At 44.7% G+C, this 19,550-nt stretch overlaps 1 protein-coding gene across 1 annotated transcript in view; it reads left to right on the top strand.

Annotated features, from left to right (window-relative positions):
- CATSPERE (catsper channel auxiliary subunit epsilon) overlaps window positions 1–19,550 on the top strand; it is a 74,378-nt gene that overhangs the window by 38,276 nt on the left and 16,552 nt on the right. The window contains exons 10-11 of the mRNA XM_029911037.1: window positions 7,566–8,005; window positions 9,401–9,459. Coding sequence (XP_029766897.1) covers window positions 7,566–8,005; window positions 9,401–9,459 — 499 coding nt within the window. The remainder of the gene's footprint in view (window positions 1–7,565; window positions 8,006–9,400; window positions 9,460–19,550) is intronic.

The raw sequence follows: 19,550 nt of genomic DNA, 5'->3' as shown, positions 1-19,550 counted from the left end.
GGTATAGCTCTGCAAGCAAACTTTTTCTAGTGTAGACCTGAATTTAAACACAAGTCACTAATCTAATCTTTAAGACAAACATAAAAAAGTATTTCTCCTCATTCATCATAACTATTTGTTCTTCTTCAAGTGATTGTCCTCATGGATTCGTCTCTTGGGGCGCATGTGCGCAGTGCTTGCAACATTGGATTATTTTTGGCCAGCAGCATCCATTGGGGCCACACCTGCATGCCAGATCCCTCATGCCCCCCTCACACCACAGCCTGAGTGCATAAAGGGCAGAGTGGGCCCAGCCATCCTCAGTTCCTTCTTACCAACTGTGGCAGCAATTTGGAACTCTTTGCAGTGTCTGCCTGCTTCTCTGTAACGCTATTGCAGTTAGTGTTCATGATTAGTTAGTAGAGTTGCAGGTAGGTAGTTAATTTTTAGTTTGCTTCTTGGCTTTAAAAAGGAAAAAATATTCATTTTTAATAGATAATTAGTAGACTTGGAGCTCTGCCCCTCTGCTCCTGCTACTGGGACTTGAGTGGAAGCTAAATCTCTGGGATATAAGACATTCCCCTCGTGTGATGCTTCTATGCCACTCAATGATAGGTATTCTTAAGTGCCTTTTTGTTGTTGTTTAGGCAAGGGGGTGTATCCCTGACCATTGCTCCATCTGCTGTTTTTTTCCCAGGTCAACTCAGAAAGCTAGGGACTTTTGCCTAAATTTATCAAATCTTCTGCTTGAAGGGGAGCCTGCTCCCAGGATCCTCTTCAGCCACGTTTAAGTCACGTCAAGTTATGCTCACACCATTCATTCAGTACGGCCACACCAATTTGGCACCATCTCAACAGTACCCAGCACCTTGGTAGGCAGCACATTGATGCCTACAGTACCCGGCACCCATCTATGGTGTATTCAGCACCAAGTGACCTGTCCATGGGTCCGGTAGTGAAGTCCTTGCTGGCTCGTACAATGTCAGCAGTGCTAACTAGGCTTTCAGTCTTCAAAATCATGATATATAGAGCAGTTGAGACATCAGTACCATTTACTTCACCTGTTCAGCCACACTGGGAATCAGGGAGGGAGTCCAGAGACTGCTCTTTGAGCGGGAGAAAGCATGGGTCTTTAGGGGAGCAGCCCTCCTGGTATCCTCTTCTGTGTCCACCAGTCCAGTATCCATATACTTATCAGTCATAGCCCTACTGGGTGCCTTGGGGTAGGCAGCCATGTGTCTGCAAGCCAACATTCTCTACCCTCTTTCTAGGATTATTTCCTTTTCCCTGAAGAGTGAGAACAATCAATAGGCAGATGTGGAGGAACAATTGTTCCCAGCTGCAATTTTGTCATCCTTCCCTGATGAGGCAGCCAATCCCTCAACATCCTCTACTGCAGACAACTTAAGGTCTTCCAAGACCTGATGATGAAACACATGGCTGAAACCTTTGACATCCTACTGGAATTAGTGCAAGAGAAGTCACACAAACTACTAGACATTCTGCTCCTTTCCATGTCTGGTAGACTTGCCATGTCTATTCATGAGGGATTGTTACGATCTGCAAAGGACTTGTGGCAGAGTCCAGCATCAATAACTGCCACTTCCAAGAGGGTGGATAGATAGTACCAAGTTCCTCCTAAGGGCTCAGTGTACTTTATTTACATCAAGTGCCTGGCTCACTCATAGTGGCTGTTCACGAAAGATCCAAGCAGACATCAGTGAAAAAGAGACTGGGTGTGCACAGCAAAATACCCGATTCCTCTGCCATTCTCCAGATGCACATTATTGACCAGGCACTTCAGTCTATATTGGAAGAAATTTTCTCAGTTTTATGGAAAGGCTCTGACAGGAGCACACAGAAGAATTAAAATCAATCATGTTCAGGGGGCAACTGATGTCTAGAACATCCCTATAGACTATTTTGGATGCATCTGAAACAGTGTCATGGCTAAATCTGTACCATAGCCAGATAGGTAGCAATACGATGATCCTCCTGGCGCCAGTCAGCAGGAATATACAAGGAGAGCCAAACCATAGCAAAACATCTTCCATTCGAGGGCTGCAGCCTCTTCAATTCAAAGAGCTAGGAAGCCCTCAACTCACTAAGGGACTTTAGAGCCACTTCACATTCTCTGGACTTGCACATTCCAACCCCAAGGAGGAAGCAAGTTGGACCTCAAACCTCCTTCAGACAGCATCCCTCTGCTCCTTACTATTATAAACCTGTAATTGGATGGTCTTCCCCTTTAAGGGCCAAGGGGTCTGGGGCCAGCCAGCCCTTTTCAATTATCAGATCCAGTTGGGAAGGGGTCAAGTGTTCTCTATAAAGGGCTGAGAAGACTCAGCTGAGAGGGAGTGGGGTCTAAAAGAGCAAGGTTGTCTCCTGTGACTAGCCTTGGAACAGAGAGAGGGAAGCAGAATGAAAGGCTTTTGAGTCCCAGCATCCAGCTTTGATGTGAGTTTTGTGTTACTTTGCAAGTTTTGTTATATCAATAAAGCAGTGCTCTGGAAGAAGGGCCTGAAAGACTCTGGGCATAGAAGTGAGTCCTTCGTGGGCTAGAGAGACAGCCCAGCAACTCACAAACCCACAGGGGGCATTGGAGCTACCAAGGGATAAGCAAATGTTTCAACACAGATGACCCATCACCTCTTTCTCAGCTATGGTGCACCTGATGTCTTCCTCTCAACAGCAATTTTCACACCCCAGTCTAGAGCCTAGTAGAACTTTTGGAGGATCTCTACCCCTTTTCCCCCATTTTGGCAACTGCTATTATTTTTTCAGGAAGCCTGGAGTAGGTTCACTATGGCACAGTAGGTCCAAGAGATGTCAGCAACGTCTATTGCATACAATTTCAGTCCCGTCCTATCTACCACCCATCATCCCTGTCCTTCAACAGTCCCTGTCACAAAATACTGTTGAAACAAGAGGTGCAGTCTCTTGCTTCATGCATGTCAGAGCAATGGAAGAGAGGCCCTTAGAGTTCAGGGGCAGGGAGTTTTATTCCCTTTATTTTCTAAAGGAGAAAAGGGGCTGGTGGCCTATTTTGGACCTTTGACATCTCAACAGCATACATCTGCTCACAAGAAATATCCTCTGATTCCTACCAGGAACATCTCACTATCTATACAGGGTCCTGCCCTTTGATCTTTCAGTAGCACCAAGGTTATTCACCAAGTATTTGGCAGTCATAACAGTTCACTTAAGAAGATAAGGAATCCAGGTCTGTCCATATCCTATTGATAGTTGATCCAAGGAGCTACCATATGAGGTAATCAACTCGGAGCAAGTAACCTTCAAGCTCTTTGCCATACTAGGCCTCAAAGCCAGAGAAAAATCCACACGTCTGATACAAAGCATAAAGTTCATAGGAGCCGTATGAGATTCCAGGTAAGCAAGAGCTTATCTTCCACAAGAAAGATTCCAAACTATATTGGACCTCATCAGCCAACTTCAGGCTTACCGAAAGGCATATGTAAGAGCATGCCAAAGGCACATCGGACATATGGCCTCATGCATCTATGTGACACAGTTTTCCAGACTTCACCTATGCTTCATGTAAAGGTGGTTGGAATCAGTTTATCTACCCAGCAGGCACTACATGGACATGATGGTCACAGTCCCACAAGGAATCCTCTCCTTTTTAAACTTGTGGGAAAAGGCTACTTCAGGTGTTAAAGGAAATACCCTTCTTTACATGTCTGCCTACCAAGATTCTGATAAATGCCTCCAAGGATGAAGAGCTGTGTGATGGGTTCAGTCACAGAAACCGCATTTGGACTGTCACCTGATGTGCTGGAATTACCTCTGAGCCTGTTTTCCCTGCCAGCTTGGGACTTCCAGAACCTTGCCTTCTGAGCCAGACACGCTAACCTGCTGCAACACAGACCCAGGTCTGGTCCACGCCCCAAAAGCTGCAGACTTTAATCGAAAATTGCTCAGCAGGTCATCTATCTCCAACACTCAGACACCCAGTTCCCAATGGGATCCAAACCCCAAATAAATCCGTTTTACTCTTTATAAAGCTTATACAAGGTAAACTCATAAATTGTCCACCCTGTATAACATTGATAGAGAGAGATGCACAGCTGTTTGCTTCCCCAGGTATTAATCACTTACTCTGGGTTAATTAACAAACAAAAGTGTTTTTATTAAATATAAAAAGTAGAATTTAAGTGGTTCCAAGTAATAACAGGCAGAACAAAGTAAGTCACCAAGCAAAATAAAGCAAAAACACGCAAGTCTAAGCCTAATGCATTGAGAAACTGATTACAGGTAAAATCTCACCCTCAGAGATATTCCAATAAACTTCTTTCACAGACTAGACTCCTTCCTAGTCTGGACCCAGTCCTTTCCCCTGGTACAGTCCTTGTTAGTTCCAGCAGACGTCTTAGGTGGAAAGCAGGGGTGTTCTCATGATTGGCAACCCCTTTGTTCTGTTCCACCCCCTTTTATAGCTTTGGTAAAAGGCAGGAATCTTTTGTCTCTCTGGGTCCCCACTCCTCCTTCTAAATGGAAAAGTACCAGATTTAAGATGGATTCCAGTATCAGGTGACACGATGACATGTCCTGTGAGACCCCAGCCTCCATTCTTCCTGGGCTAGCCAACACGTACACAGAAAGGTTTGTAAGTAAACAGAGCCATTTACAACCAATTGTCCTAGTCAATGGGAGCCATCAAGATTCTAAACCACCATTAATGGCCCACACTTTGCATAATTACAATAGGACCTCAGAGTTATACTTCATATTTCTATCTTCAGATACTAGAATGATACATACATACAAATAGGAGGAATATATTCAGTAGGTTATGACCTTTGTTATGATACCTTACAAGAGACCTTTTTCATAAAACATATTCCAGTTACATCATATTCACACTCATAAGCCTATTTCCATAAAACATATGGAGTGCAACGTCACAAGCTCATCTATATCATCTTCAGACGCAGGTTGACTCAAGAAGTTTGTACATAAATGTCCTGGAACTCAGAGCTATCTGCCTGGTATGCAAAGCATTCCTTCCTCAACTCCAGAGAGCCACAATCCAAGTGGTGACAGATAACACCATGGCTATATATATGTCAATAGACAAGGAGGAGTCAGGTTCTCTCTGCTTTGTCAGAAAGCCATTTGACTCTGGACTTAGTATATTCGTCACCGGATCATGTCGTTGGCTCTACATCTTCCAGGTGTGCAGAACTCACTACTAGATTACCTCAATAGACAGTTCTCAGACAACTCTGATGGTCAATCAGGGATCCAGTATTGCAAAGCTTATAGTGGGGATGCCTGTCAAAGACCTATTTGCCACAGACCAGAACAAGAAATGCCAAGCATTCCACTCCAGAAGAGGCTCCAGTCCAAGGTCCCTATCAGATGCCTTTCTCATCCTCTGGACACCAAAACTGATATATGCCTTCCTACTGATCCCCAGGATTCCTGAGGAAACTGAGGCAAGATGCTGGATCAATAATCATGATGGGCCCAGCAGTCCTGGCATTTGGATCTGGTGAACCTCTTAGCGCAGCCTTCGATCACTTAGCCTACTCTGCCCAACATAGTCTTGCAGAACAATGGTCAGATCCTGCACCCAAACCCAGCATTGTTACATCTAACAGCCTGGATCCAGGCTGGCTTACATGCACGAGAAAAGTTCAGAACATTCTACTCCAAAGGGGAAAGCCTCAACTAGAGTGACTTATAAAGCTGAGTGGAAGAGGTTTTCTATGTAGGCATCTTAGCATGAGTCGTCTCCCCTGACAACACCCATTTCAGCAGTATTTTGTTATTTACTTGCCCTGAAATAATCTGGCCTGTTAGTTCCATAAGGTCCATCTAGTAGCAATATCTGCAAATCACCCTTCTATCCAGGGCCACTCTGTATTTTCTCAATCTATAGTTGGCCAGGACCTTAAGGCAATTCCTTGAGGACGTTAGTCATATTCCCCCCCCCCCCAGTTTAGGAGCCCCTCTCTGTTGGGACCTCAATGTAGTATTAACAAGGTTGATAGGTCTCCTCTTTGAGCCCTTAAATCTTGTTTCCTATACCACTTATCAATGAAGACTGCTTTTTTTAGTGGCCATTATATCAGCTGGAAGAGTAGGGGATATTCAGACCCCCATAGCAGGTCCCCCATAAACAGTGTTTCATAAGGACAGGGTTACTCTCAGCACTCATCCCAAGTTTCTGCCCAAAACTGTTTGAGTTCTATATGTAACAGTTTATTCATCGTCCAGTTTTCTTTCCCAAACCTGACTCAACCCCAGGGAAAACTTAATTTCATGTACTTGATGTAGTAAGGGTACTGTCATACTACCTGAACAAGACAAAAATCATTCAAGAATATGCCTAGACTGTTTACAGCCTTTGTTGATAGGATTAAGGGTCAGGCAATAGCCTCACAGAGATTATCAAAATTGGTCTGTGTCTATATAAGTGCATGTTTCAAACTAGCCAAGTTACAGCCACCTAGCCACATTAGAGCTCATTCCACTATCACCCAGGCAGACTCTGCTGCCTATTTGAAGAATGTCCTTATCTCTGAAATTTTGAGGGAGCTATGTGGAGCTTGGTCCACACATTCACAAGATATTGCTCTTTGGTAGAGGCTTCCAGATCAGTCCATTTTGGTAGGGCTGTCCTTTAATCATTGCTTAAGTGGAACTCCTTGTACACACCTCCAAATAAAAAAGCAACTGCTGTGAATCACCAAGAGTGGAATCCATGTGGACAAACATTCAAAAAAGAAAAAATGGTTATTCATTCTACAATAACTATGGTTCTTCAAAATGTGTCATCCACATGGATTCCACAACCTACCCTCCTCTTCTGCCAGTACAGAATCCTACTGCTCTGAGATAGTGTATTGGCAAAGGAACAGAGATGTTTTGGTCTACTTCGCCCTCAGCGTTGGGGGGCATGAGGACATCCAGAGCACAGGCATGACCTGAATACATGCAGCTGCCCTAGAGAATTCAGTCTCACACACATAGGGTGTATGCACATTGAGAGGGGTCCATGTGAAGTACATATTTCAGAGAACCACTGTTACTGTAAGGTAAGTAACCACTCTGTGATGGACAAAAATGTTCATTATCAAATATACTTGATGACGAATGGATGCACAGTATCTAATCTTTCATTAATTAAAAAAATAAAAACTTGTATCTTCATGTTTGTGAAGAAAATGTGAACCAGGTGTTGCTCATCTCTGTATCACCATGGTCACAGAAACCTGGTTGTTCACTCCTACTCTTTTTCACACCTCCACACAGTCTCCCTCATTCCCAGCTCACATGCAGCACTTTTCATCCTGAACGATCCTAAAGCACTTCATTATTTAGACACTTACAGCTTCATCTGTGTGTTAGAGGACAGCACCCAAAAGGCACAGATCACACTGCATGACAATATAATGAGCAGGAGAAATTTTGGCTAGGAACAAATACCTATGTTTGTGGAAAGTACAATAGAAATAGAAAAACAAATCTATATTTTTTTAAAGAATTCGTATTTTCATCATCGGTATGGAAATTTAAACGACACAGGTAAAGATGACTCTTCTTTTTCCTTCCTGCAGACTATTTCGGGAACATTGTGATAAAGATGAAAAACAATATGATGATTTTTTTTAAAGTTGAAATGAAAGATGCTGTGGAGCTCCCTGAATGGGAAAAGGAAAGCAAAAGCATAGTCCTTTACTTGAATCCTTCTGGTAACCTATATATGCTGTTTATCAATGGTTCTAGTATATACCGTGAGGACTATCCCTTGAAAACTGAAATGTTTAGTTACATACATAGTTTTCAAGATATTTGCCCATATCTAGTATTTAAGCACAGCATGGATTTAAATGTCTATTACCTGGACATGGGAGATGAAGTGACATTTTGGGCTCAAATAGTCTATATGGAGAATCTGGGCTTATCCACAGATGTGGAAATCTACAGGCCTGAATTGCTGATGCAGACAACATATGTCGATTATGAAATAGCTCGTGGAATCTGTACTAAAAACCAGGTACGTTATATTAAAATGGTCCCTGTATACAATACAATTTGCTTTCTAACTACAATATATTTAGCATACTTTGCAGTATATATCTTCATATAGACTTCCATTCTTTGCTTTCTTTGGGCAATAGAGTGGGGCTGGGGGGTGTTCAAGGGTGGGGGAGGAGCCGCTTCCCATCCCCACAATTTCCTTCCCTGGCAGATTTGCTGCTGTTGAGGCCATGACAGCTCTTGCCAGCATAAATCCAAGATGAATCAGCCCTTAATTTTCTGCTATATTAGATATATTAAATAAAAAATAATCTTTGCAGTTTAAATATAATTATTAGCTTTCTAGTTTAGTAAGAAAAGGAACTAGTTTTGGAATCTGAATTATGGGAGTCACCACAAGTTATTGGAAGCCAAATATCTTGTAGCTTTGCAGAAGTATATTTACAAGTTAGGGGATGGAGCTTTAAAGAAGCTTGTTCCCCAAGAGAGGAAAGGGACTGATTTAGTAAAGGGCCTTATTTGAATAAGGGCTTTTCTACACAGTGGGAAATGAACACTACCAGGTTGCAAATTCTAAAATGTACTAATGTGTTGTGCATTAATTGGTCCATGTAGACCCTGCTGGTGCGCACTAAAAGTTTCTCATGCACTTTAATGAAGTACTATGTTAAAACACTCTAGGGAACCTTTAGTGTGCACCAGCAGGGCCTACATGGACCAGTTAATGCACAACACATTAGTACACTTTAGAAATCACACCCCTGTAGTACACAGACAAGCCCTAAGAGGAAATTTAAGACTGAGTTTGTTCATTTTTTTGAACGTTGTAAAACAAACTGATTGTTGTTTGTTTCACAAATAACATACAATGAAAAGATTGTATGCATCCGAAGAAGTGGGTTGTAGCCCACGAAAGCTTATGCTCTAATAAATTTGTTAGTCTCTAAGGTGCCACAAGTACTCCTGTTCTTTTTGCGGATACAGACTAACACGGCTGCTACTCTGAAACCAATGAAAAGATTGTTTTTTTAATATTTGTTATACATTTATTCAGTAAGAAGACAATAACTTTCATTGCATTTCATCAGATCCTTATCTGGGTAGTGTGAAAAACAAGCTAGTGTTCTTTATATAATTCAGAAGAGATAACAAACTGGTGAGCTCATAATGTTTCAGACCTTCACCAGGAACCCAAAGAGCCCACTGAAATAGTATCTTTAGTGCTAGATATTATGCCATATATACTGTTGTGATAGGTGCTTTACTAGACAGAGCCCACTGATGCTGGTCTTCATCCCTGCTCATCTTTTGTAAGGTGTGCTCTGTCTATCATGAAAATGTCCGTGATCAAAGCAAAGATTTTTAAAGGATTTTTCCTAATTATCATTCCTCGTCATTCTGTCTCTTTTAGACAATGAAATTTTACCATAAAATGGACTACAGCCTTGAACCTAATTACACAGACGCATTGTAAGTACTGTGTATTTGTTAAAGATACTTAAGATGATGTAGATGGTAATTTATACATATATTGAATATCACAGTCCATTGGTTCTGATTTAGTATAAATTAAAAGTGTTTTAAATCCATAGAGCTCAATACAAGTGTTAACTGATTTTATCTGCTTTGCTTTTGAAATGTAAAGTTATATATTTCAATTTTATTTTAAGAAGGTGGGCCTGATTTTAATCTAATGTACACAATATAATCTCATTGATTTCAATGGAGTTGCATCTGATTTATGATACAATAATGTAACTAAGGCCCCAGTTCTAAAATCTCACCCTGTCTCTCAGGGCCGGCTCCAGGCACCAGCTTAACAAGCCGGTGCTTGGGGCGGCCAAGGGAGAGGGGTGGTACCTGCGGCAATTTGGGGGCGGCAGGTCCCTCACTCCCTCTAGGAGCGAAGGACCTGCCGCTGAACTGCCGCCGCCGCTCGCGGCTTTTTTTTTTCTTTTTTTCCAATTGCCGCCGCCGATCGCGTTTTTTTTTTTTTTTTTGCCTGGGGCGGCAGAAATGCTGGAGCTGGCCCTGCTGTCTCTCTGATGTCTCATGAATGTCTAGCAGTTAGCTTAAGATCAGCCTGGCCAAAACAGAGCTCTTAATCTTTCCCCGCAATCCCTCCCTGCTACCTATTTCTCAGTCACCGTGGACAACATCACCATCTTCCTATCACTTAGGCGTGTATGTCTTCTTTTACTTGGCCCTCTCTCTAGATTCTCACAGGCTTGTGTAAATCTTGCTTCTTCTTCTTGCATAATATCTCTAAGATGCAGCCTTCCTCTGTCCACACAGCAAAAACACTTGGCAAGGCCTTCATCATCTCAACTATTGCTACCTCCTACCCTCTGTCTGTGACAAATGCAGTCTTGTCCCACTTATATTCATTCCAAACACTGCTACAAAGATCATATTCCTAGCTTTTTGCTTTTTCTCTGTCACCTTCTCTTTGCATCCCCTCCAATGGCTCCTCTTTCTCTGTCACCTCAAACATAAGCTACTTGCTTTTGCTTTCAGGGCCCTTTACCACTTATCTGCACCCTACCTGTCATCTCTGATGTGCTCTCAAGATGTGACTTCCACCTCTCCTCTGCTAATGGTGCCAGCCTCCATTTTTCAGCTTCTTAAATTTTCAAACAAGCACCTTTGTGTTTTCTCCCATACTGCCCTTCACATATGGGAGGAGCTCCCCGTAAACCTCTGCAAAGCAACCTAATTGTCCTCCTTTTAAATCCTTCTCTAAAATTCTCCTTTGCTGTCATGCCTACAAAAAACTTGATAATGGTAAGGCAGCTGGTATGCTGAAACCACTGCCTTCTCATGCCTACAAGTATTGTCTTATTATTTCCTTGTGCTTCCCTGTCTGTCTCTACCCACACATTGTCTTTTATGCTTAGGTTTTAAGTACTTTGGGGCAGGCACCATCAGTTTAGGTATGTCTGTACTTGAGTTGGAAGGTGTAAATTCCAGCTCATGGAGACATACCCACACTAACACCGATTGAGCTAGCATGCTAAAAAGAGAAGTGTAGCCACAGCGGTGCAAGCAGAAAGAGGGGCTAGCTGACCCAAGTATGGACTTAGGTTCTTAGGTGAGATCACACTCAGAGCGACTTGTCTTTGTTGACGTTGCAACAGCTACACTTTTATTTTTGCACAGTAGCTTGATCAGAGTTAGGGTGGGTATGTCTCCTCTCCTGGAATTTACACCTTCCAGCTCCAGTGTAGACATATCCGTTATTATGTGCTTGTACAATACCTTCAAAAGGCAAGCCTAGGAACTTAATTTCATAACTCTGCTAGACACTAAAACCATGGACTCAGAGACACTGGTTTTATGGCACATTACAACAATTTGTAACACACTGCACTGCCTGCTAACCCTTAACTGCCCACTTCATTTTAAGCAATCTCCTACAGTAGATGTGAACCCCTTATGCTTAACAATCTGTTCCAACTTGAATTTAGCTGAGACACTTTTGTTAACTTCCCCTGACTTGAAGAAGAGCTCTGTAAAGCTCAAAAACTTGTCCCAGACCAAAAACTTTGGTCCAGTAAAAGATATTACCTCACCTATCTTGTCTCTCTCATATCCTGGGACAAACACGGCTACCACGACACAGCAAAGCATCCTTAAAATACAAATGATTTAAATAGCCTACTGCCGCCAAACAAATACCTTGCTATAGTTGCAATTGTGTAGTTAGTTTAGTTAGTTAGTGTATGTCTACACTTTAATAAAACTCCTACGCCCGGCCCATGTCAGCTGACATGGGCTTGCAGGGCTTCGGCTGATGTACTCTAAATTTGCAGTGTAGACATCTAGGCTCAGGCTGGAACCCGTGCTCTGTGACCCTTCGGGGGGGGGGGGGGGGAGGAGTCTCAGAGCCCAGGCTCCAGCCCAACCCTGGCTATCTACACTGCAATTTTATAGTCCCACAAGCCTGAGTCAGCTGACATGGGCCAGCCATGGGTTTTTTATTACAATTTACAGTGTAGATATACCCTTAGTTTAGTTAGTTAAATGCTATTACTGATTTATTTTCAAACGTATGTAAATCTTAATATTAATTCTTGCTTGGGGGGGGGGGGGGGGTCCCATGTAGAATTGCATCCACAGGTGTTATGACAGTTGAACTACAACCTAGTAGGTCTGCAAAAATGTGTGCAACAAACAATAAGGTAAGTTTTGTATCTTGAGAAACTTATCTGGCTAAAATATGGTGGTGTTACATCTTAGATTCTTATGGCGAAATTCTGATCCCATTGATATTGATGGGAGTTTTACAGCTGAGTTCAGTGGGGCTAGGATTTCATCTTTAGGCTATAAATGCTAATGAATGTGGCTCCAGTTAACTAAAGTAAGGTTATATCTTCCAAAGGTTTCTGTATGCTGCCTAAGTAGAGCTGCAGAAGAGGGAGGGTTCACAGCAGGGTGCTGGTGAGAAAGTGTTCAAGACGGGGAAAGTGATGTTGTGTCCTTGACAAGGAGGAAGCCATAGAGAGAGGTAGAGTTGCCCCTATATCTAGATGAAGTTGCTGGCCCCCATTAGCATCAATGCCTCCATTCGGACTCCTCAAGTCCTGAGGACAAAGGCCCATTTTTGGAAAGCTCAAAAGTTCCTCAAGGCTTCTGAAGCTAAGCTCCTGTGGAACTTTTAAGCTTTTGGAGTGGAGCTCCTCATAATTCAAATCACTGATTATCCAAATAGTTCAAATGTGCTCTTAGACAGTTGGAATCAACTTATATAATTGAACTATTTTTTAATAATAAAAGGATATTAAACATTTTAGGCTTAAGACTTGTCTTTTAATGATAAAAAAGCATAAACATTTATACACTGCAATTTGTATTGCAACAGATATATATTTTGACTCATATATCAAATTGACTTACCCTGTTTGTACATATGCATGTATGTAACTCTGTGCTAAAATCCATCACGGCTCAGCCTGACCTTTTTTCATTGGTTAACTTTATGTAAATTAATTATGTATATAGTAGATGTACATTAATTATGTATATGGTAGTATATACAATAATATATATATTGTGATACAGGAGGGCCAGGGAGCAGTGGTCGAGGGGAAATATATAAGCCCTAGGCTAATTAAGGCGTGGTTCCCTGTAGACTAGGGAGGGTTGCTACAAGTTAATTGGAGCACCTGTAGTCAATTAAGGCCCTATCAGGAACCTAATAAAACCCCCTGCTTCGGGCAGTCAGAGTAGGAGGAGGAAGGAGAGAGAACTGGAGCTTGGAAGTGTGTTGTGAGATCTCAAAGACCAGAGAACCGAAGTAAGGACGACTCCCTCCTCCAGCGTCTAAGGACCGAGGGTAACCCCACCCAAGGGGGAAGAGGGTAAGACCCACAGGGGTTGAGAGCGGCCGGGACTCAGAGCGAGGAGCAAACCCAGATCCCTCCCCCGCTTCCCTCCTCTACCACCTTCCCGGGCCACTAGCGGGGCCTTCAGCACACAAGAGCAGGGGCAAAGGGTGGTGTCTTAGGCCCCCAAGAAAAGTGCAGGACCCACCATACGAACATAGGCCATCTTGTCACAATATAGATCTGTATGTAATATAATGTATTTCTTTTCAGCTAACTCATTTTTTTGTTGGCTGTCCTCCATCAAGGCATATTGTCATTCATAGGCAAGTTTTAATTATCTTTTATTACTTCTGGTTTTTCATTTTAAAACAGAAGTTAAAATAAATGCTAATAAGGTATTATTGTTAGCCTAATATGCCTCAGTTATCCCATTTGTAAAATGTTGTACTTTATATTGGTTTTATACATAATTAAAAGAAAAATACCTCTCCCCTGCTGTGTACACCTTTTAAAAAATGTACATGACAAAATACATAGATTCAGCTTCTCTGCTTAGTGCAAAAAAACCCCAAAACAAAAACCCAAAAATAAAAAAATAGTTTTAAAATACACATTATCCCTAATATACCAACTCTCAGTCACCTCCTCCTTCTACAGAAGAATTAAAAATAGATGAGCCTTGTAGCATAACCAGAAGCTCAATAAATGTTAAGTTCCATAGTCAAGGGGCTCTAATGAAAAAACAGCCCGGCTATGTTTGCCACAGTGTGGACATCTCCACCATGGCACCAGTCTCCGACACCGGTGGGAACAGCACCACTCTTGTCACTTGACAGAGATTCATCATCTTTCAAGTCTGAGATCGGGTCTTACTTCTCCCATCCAAGGAGCTGCTCTTGCCACTCTTCTAGGCATTTCCACTTGTCCATGGTCCAGGCACAGGAGTACCATCAAGTGATTGGCCAGGAGCTCACTGGGGGGCAGCAGGAGCAGAGCCAGAGGCTGCACCTGCCCCAGGTAGGCCAACTGGGCACTCCAGCAGCCCCATAACTCACCACAATGGCACAATTGACCTGGAGCACGGAGTCCTCGGGCCAGAAGCAAGTGCGCATGGTTCTCCCCCTGTGGACTGGCCTGGCTGCTCCAACCTGGGGCATGTGCGTGGCTGGTGCAGGGGGCAGTGCGGTGGGGGGCTGTGACAGCTGCTTCTTCAGGGACCCAGGGATGAAGTTAAGTGCTGAGCCGGCCTCTCTTACCTCCAGCCTTGGTGCTCTGTGTGCATCCCAGACACAGGGCTGTGCCACCAGCTGAGGCCCCATCTGGCAGCAGCCCAGTCTCTCCCTCTTTCTTCCTTCCCTCCCCCTCCGGTCTCACACTTAGCTTCATCTTCTCCTGCCTGGTGAGTCTGGGGGAAAGAGGCCTGTCATGGGGTAGGTACACCCCACCACGGGGTGTCAGGTCATGTGTGGTCCAAAAGAAGGGTAAAGACAGTATCGTAGCCAGTTAGTTCTTATAGTAATTACCTTTACTAGGGCCGTGGTAGTTTGGCCTACTGGCTGACATCAATAAGGAGGCCTTTCTAGTCAGGGTAGCATGGCCCAATGGCCAGAGTCAGTAAACGGACCTTCTGCAAGGGGCAATGTGGCCCAATGGCCAGAGTCGTCATAGTATCCCACCTCTGTGGGATTGCATAGCCTGTTGGCCCATTGGGGGAGTTGGGCGCCACTTAGAGGGGTGGCGCCCCGGGTAAGGGGACTTGGGCCCTCCCTGCTTCTCCGAGTCCCAGCCCAGGGCCTTGTCGATGGTGGGGGTGCTGACCACTGAGTCAGCGGGGATCCTCCCGAAACACCATGACTGGTTCCCCAGTACACTCACTGTCAAAGTTTAAGTCCCCTGACCTGCTTCTTACCCTCTCCCCCTTGTCAAAGCTCCCCAGTTCCACTGTGTCTCTGGGGTCCTCAAATGGCCAAGCTCCCACCGGTGCAGCCCCTTCTTGGGGCTCATTGGGCAACTTAGAGTCTGTCTGGCACTCTGCGAGCTGTGGGCCTGTAGAGAGAGCTCACAGCCTGCCCAGACTGAGCTGGGCTGCTACCTTTTATATGCTGCCTCCCTGCTGAATATGCCCAGCAGGGTCGGAGGGGTAGGGCTTCCTCAACCCGCAAAGCCGAGTTAACCCTCTTGGGGCTGGTGCGAGGTAGGTACACCCCGTCACAGGGCTCCAATTAGACCCTGGGATACAGACCAGACCTCCTTGTCCTATTGTCACCTCAAGATCTGGGCTCCCCCAGATTCCATGGTGAGTGCCTCAGTGGGAGGGGACTGTGGCCCCTAAAGCTCTGGGGTGGGATCTGCTTTGCTGCAGGAGCCCCTCCTCCATTCAGTGTGTCTATGGGCCATAAGGGGGTTGGGGCATGGTGCTGTCAGTGCTCTGTCTCCATTCAGTGCCTCAGCCATGGTCAAGCTGTGATGAGGGCATGGAGGGGATCAAGCTGGCTGCCCAGGCCTAGGGGGCATTGGGTCACTGAGGGAAGCATTGAGGGCAACTTTGCCCAGTATGCCATTTTCCCTAAGTTACAATGTGGAATTGCAAACCAGCAAGCGCTGCTGGGCAGGTATGATTTTAACATGTGGGACTCCGTGCAGAAATTGAAGGACTTGCTCCCACAAGAGGCCAGGCATGAGTTCTCCTCTCTAGTGGATCAGGGAGAATCAACGGCGAAGGCCTCTTTACAATCTGCTTTGGATGCAGCTGACTCGGCAGCCAGGTCCATGGTTTTGGCAGTTGCCATGCGCAGGAGTTCGTGGTTATAGTCTTTGGGACCTCCCTCAGGAGGTCCAGCAGACACTTCAGGACTTGCCTTTCGAAGGAGCTTCACTTTTTTTGGAACAGACTGATGCGAAGCTTCAGGGTCTAAAAGACTCAACCCTTCTGGTACTCTGCCCTGGCTGGCCATCAGGAACTGCAGAGGAAGAAAATCAGGGGTTTTAGGCATAGGCCACCCCCCTTCTACTTGGATGTTAATGTCTGCCCCACCCAGGAATCCAAGGTGTTCTAAGCAGGCATTTTGATGGGATGCTCAAGAATGCCATACCGGTTTCCATGATGCTAGACCCTGTTTCTTCTTTATTTGCAAACCACCTTTCCTGTAGTCCCGTTGGATACGCCCTCCAGTTTATTTCTACCCCTCCTTTCCACCCTCCCTCCCCATCCCTCCTCAGGGATCCCTCTCACAAAGAACTTCTGGTCCAGGATGTTCAATCTCTCCTTTGGGTGGGACCCATGGAAGAGGTTCCGCAGAATTTAAGAGGGAAGGGGTTCTACTCCCATTATTTCCTAATCCCATAATTCAAGAGAGGTCTCACACCAATTTTAGACCCATCTCAAGAAAATAAAGTTCCTCATGGTCACCCTGGCATCCCTTATCCCCTCACTGGATTCCCATAGACTGGTATGCCACCCTCAATTTAAGAGATGCTTATTTTCACGTGTTGATATACTAAGTCCACAGAAGGTTCCTCAGATATGTAGTGAACAACTCAAATTACCAATATATGTTAGCATACAATTACAAAATGTATGGTGGCATAACCTCTGAGGAGGTTAGGGGTGCAGGTCTACCCTTATCTAGATGACTGGCGACTCAATGGTCGGTTTAGAGATCAGGTAGTGTCCAACATTCAACTCATCCAGTCAACGTTCAAGGCCCTAGGCCTTCTGATAAATGCATAAAAGTCTACCCTCACTCCACTGCAGAGAACAGAGTTCATTGGGGCGGTGCTCAACTCTACCCATTCCAGGGGTGTGATTCCAATCAATCAGATCCCTAATAACACACCTCAAAGGTCATCCAATTACAACAGCCTGAAATTAATTGTATGAGGCTTTTAGGTCACATGGCCTTGTGCACATACATGGTACCACACGCAAGGCTGCACCTCAGACCCTTCCACACATGGCTGGCCTCCATGTACTCGCCAACATGCCACCATCTGTACTCACGGGTACCTCCACAGGTTCTTGTCTTTCTAAATTGGTGGTTGGATCCGCTTACAGTTTGTGTGGGAGTCCCCTTTAAGCGCCATCAACCATCAATGACCCTGGTCTCAGATGCATCAGTGCTAGGGTGGGGAGCTCACGTGAGCTCCCCATAGAACTCAAGGCCTTTGGCGGAAATATCAGTCCACATCAATGTCAGGGAACTCAAAGCAGTTGGCCTTGCCTGTCAGGCCTTTCTGCCCCACATTATGGGCAGAAACTTGTTTGTTCTCACAAACAACACTGCAGCCATGTTTTATCTCAACAGGCCAGGAGGAGCTTGCTCTTCCCTCCTTTGTCAGGAAGCAATACAGCTATGGCAGTTTTACATAGCCAATCAGTCTTGAGGCCTCTTACCTTCCAGGAACGCAAAACTGGCAGATCACCTCAGCAGGTCTTTCTCCAGTCTCCACGAGTGGTCCCTTCACCTGGATGTGGTGAGAGTTGTTTTCCAGCAGTGAGGGACTCCCTAGATAGACCTATTTGCAAACAAGTACAACAGAAAGTGTCACCAGTTGTGCTCTCTAAGAAGCCATAGTTCAAGTTATATCATAGATGCCTTTCTACTACCTTGGATGGGACAACTTTACTATGCTTTACATCCTAGTCCACTCATGCACAGGGTGCTGCTAAAGATCAAACAGGACCACGACCAGATTATTCTGATGGACCTAGCATGGCCCTGCCAACACTGGTTCTCTGCTAGACATCTCAGTGGTGACTCCAATCCCACTTCTGTTGCATCCAGACCTGATCTCCCAGGCCCACAGTCGGCTGCTCCACCCAAACCTGAGCCTCCTTCATCTAATGGCTGGAAACTCCATAGCTAAATCTCAGAGAACAGGCTTGCTCAGAGCAAGTTTGTCAGGTCCTACTAGGTAGTAGAAAGCCCTCCACCAGCCCTCCTCTCTTGAAGTGGAAGCAGTTCTCGGTTTGGGCATCCCAACGTGGAGTCTCACCCATGCATTCATCCATACAAGACATATTTGAATATTTATGGCACCTAAAACAGCAAGGCTTAGCAATCTCCTCTGTCAAGGTTCACCTTGCAGGGGTATCGGCTTTCCACCCTTGGGTGGATAACAGGTCAATTTTTTCAGATGACATGTCTGTCCAGTTCCTCAAAGGCCTAGAAAGGTTATACAGTACCCTTGAGTAAGAACCTGTTCCCCCTGGGACCTGAACCTAATCTAATCAAAGCTTATGGGGCCACTGCTTGAACCTTTGGCAATGTGCTCCTTGTTATATCTCTCCTGGAAAGTGGCTTTCTAAGTCGCCATCGCTTTGGCCAGAAGGGTCTTGGAACTCCGTGCCTTCCCATCAGAACCTCCGTACACAGTCTTCATTAAGGATAAGGTGTATTTACATCCTCACCCCCGTTTTCTCCCAAAACTGGTTTCACAATTTCATAGCAATCAAGCACTCTACCTACCTGTCTTGTATCCAAAGCCTCATGCAAATAGGAATGAACGTCTTTACTCATTGGATGGACGAACCCTAGCTTTCTACATAGAAAGAACTAAACCATTCTGAAGGTCCACTCAACTGTTCATAGCTGTAGCTGACAGGATGAAGGGTCTCACAATCTCTTCACAGATAATTTCATCCTGGATTACTTCATGTATTCGCACGTGTTATGATCAGGCAGGTCAGCGTTTCGCCACCAACTAACCTGACTGTTCATTCCACAAGATCATAAGCATCCCCAGCAGCATTCCTAGCGCAGATTCCTATTCAGGACATTTGTAAAGCAGCAACCTGGTCATCGGTGCACACATTCTCCTTCCATTATGCCATCACTCAGCATTCCAGAGATTACACCAAAATTTGGTCAAGCTGTTCTGCAGTCTGTGTGTCCATGAACTCCAATCCCTCCATCTATTCAACTGCTTGGGAGTCACATAGAGTGGAATGCACGTGTGCAATCACTCAAAGAAGAAAAAACGTTTACTAACCTTCCATAACTGTTCTTCTTTGAGATGCACTGAATATGTCCATTCCACAACCAGTCCCCCGGACCCCTCTAAACTGGAGTTTTCCAGAAAGAAGGAACTGAGGGGATGTGGGGTCGGCTGGATGCTTTATACTGGTGCTGTTGGCATGCACTGGCAGGGGGCGCCCTGACGGGTTCCATTAAGGGGAAAATTTCCAGTGATTGTGCTTGGAGTGCACACATACCTAAGTGGAATGTATGGGTA

The sequence above is a fragment of the Terrapene carolina genome, unplaced genomic scaffold (assembly GCF_002925995.2).
Source record: "Terrapene carolina triunguis isolate 2854851 unplaced genomic scaffold, T_m_triunguis-2.0 Scaffold85, whole genome shotgun sequence".
NCBI lineage: Eukaryota > Metazoa > Chordata > Testudines > Emydidae > Terrapene > Terrapene triunguis.
The sequence above is the reverse complement of the archived record's forward strand: the minus strand, read 5'-3'. Positions and strand labels throughout refer to the sequence as shown.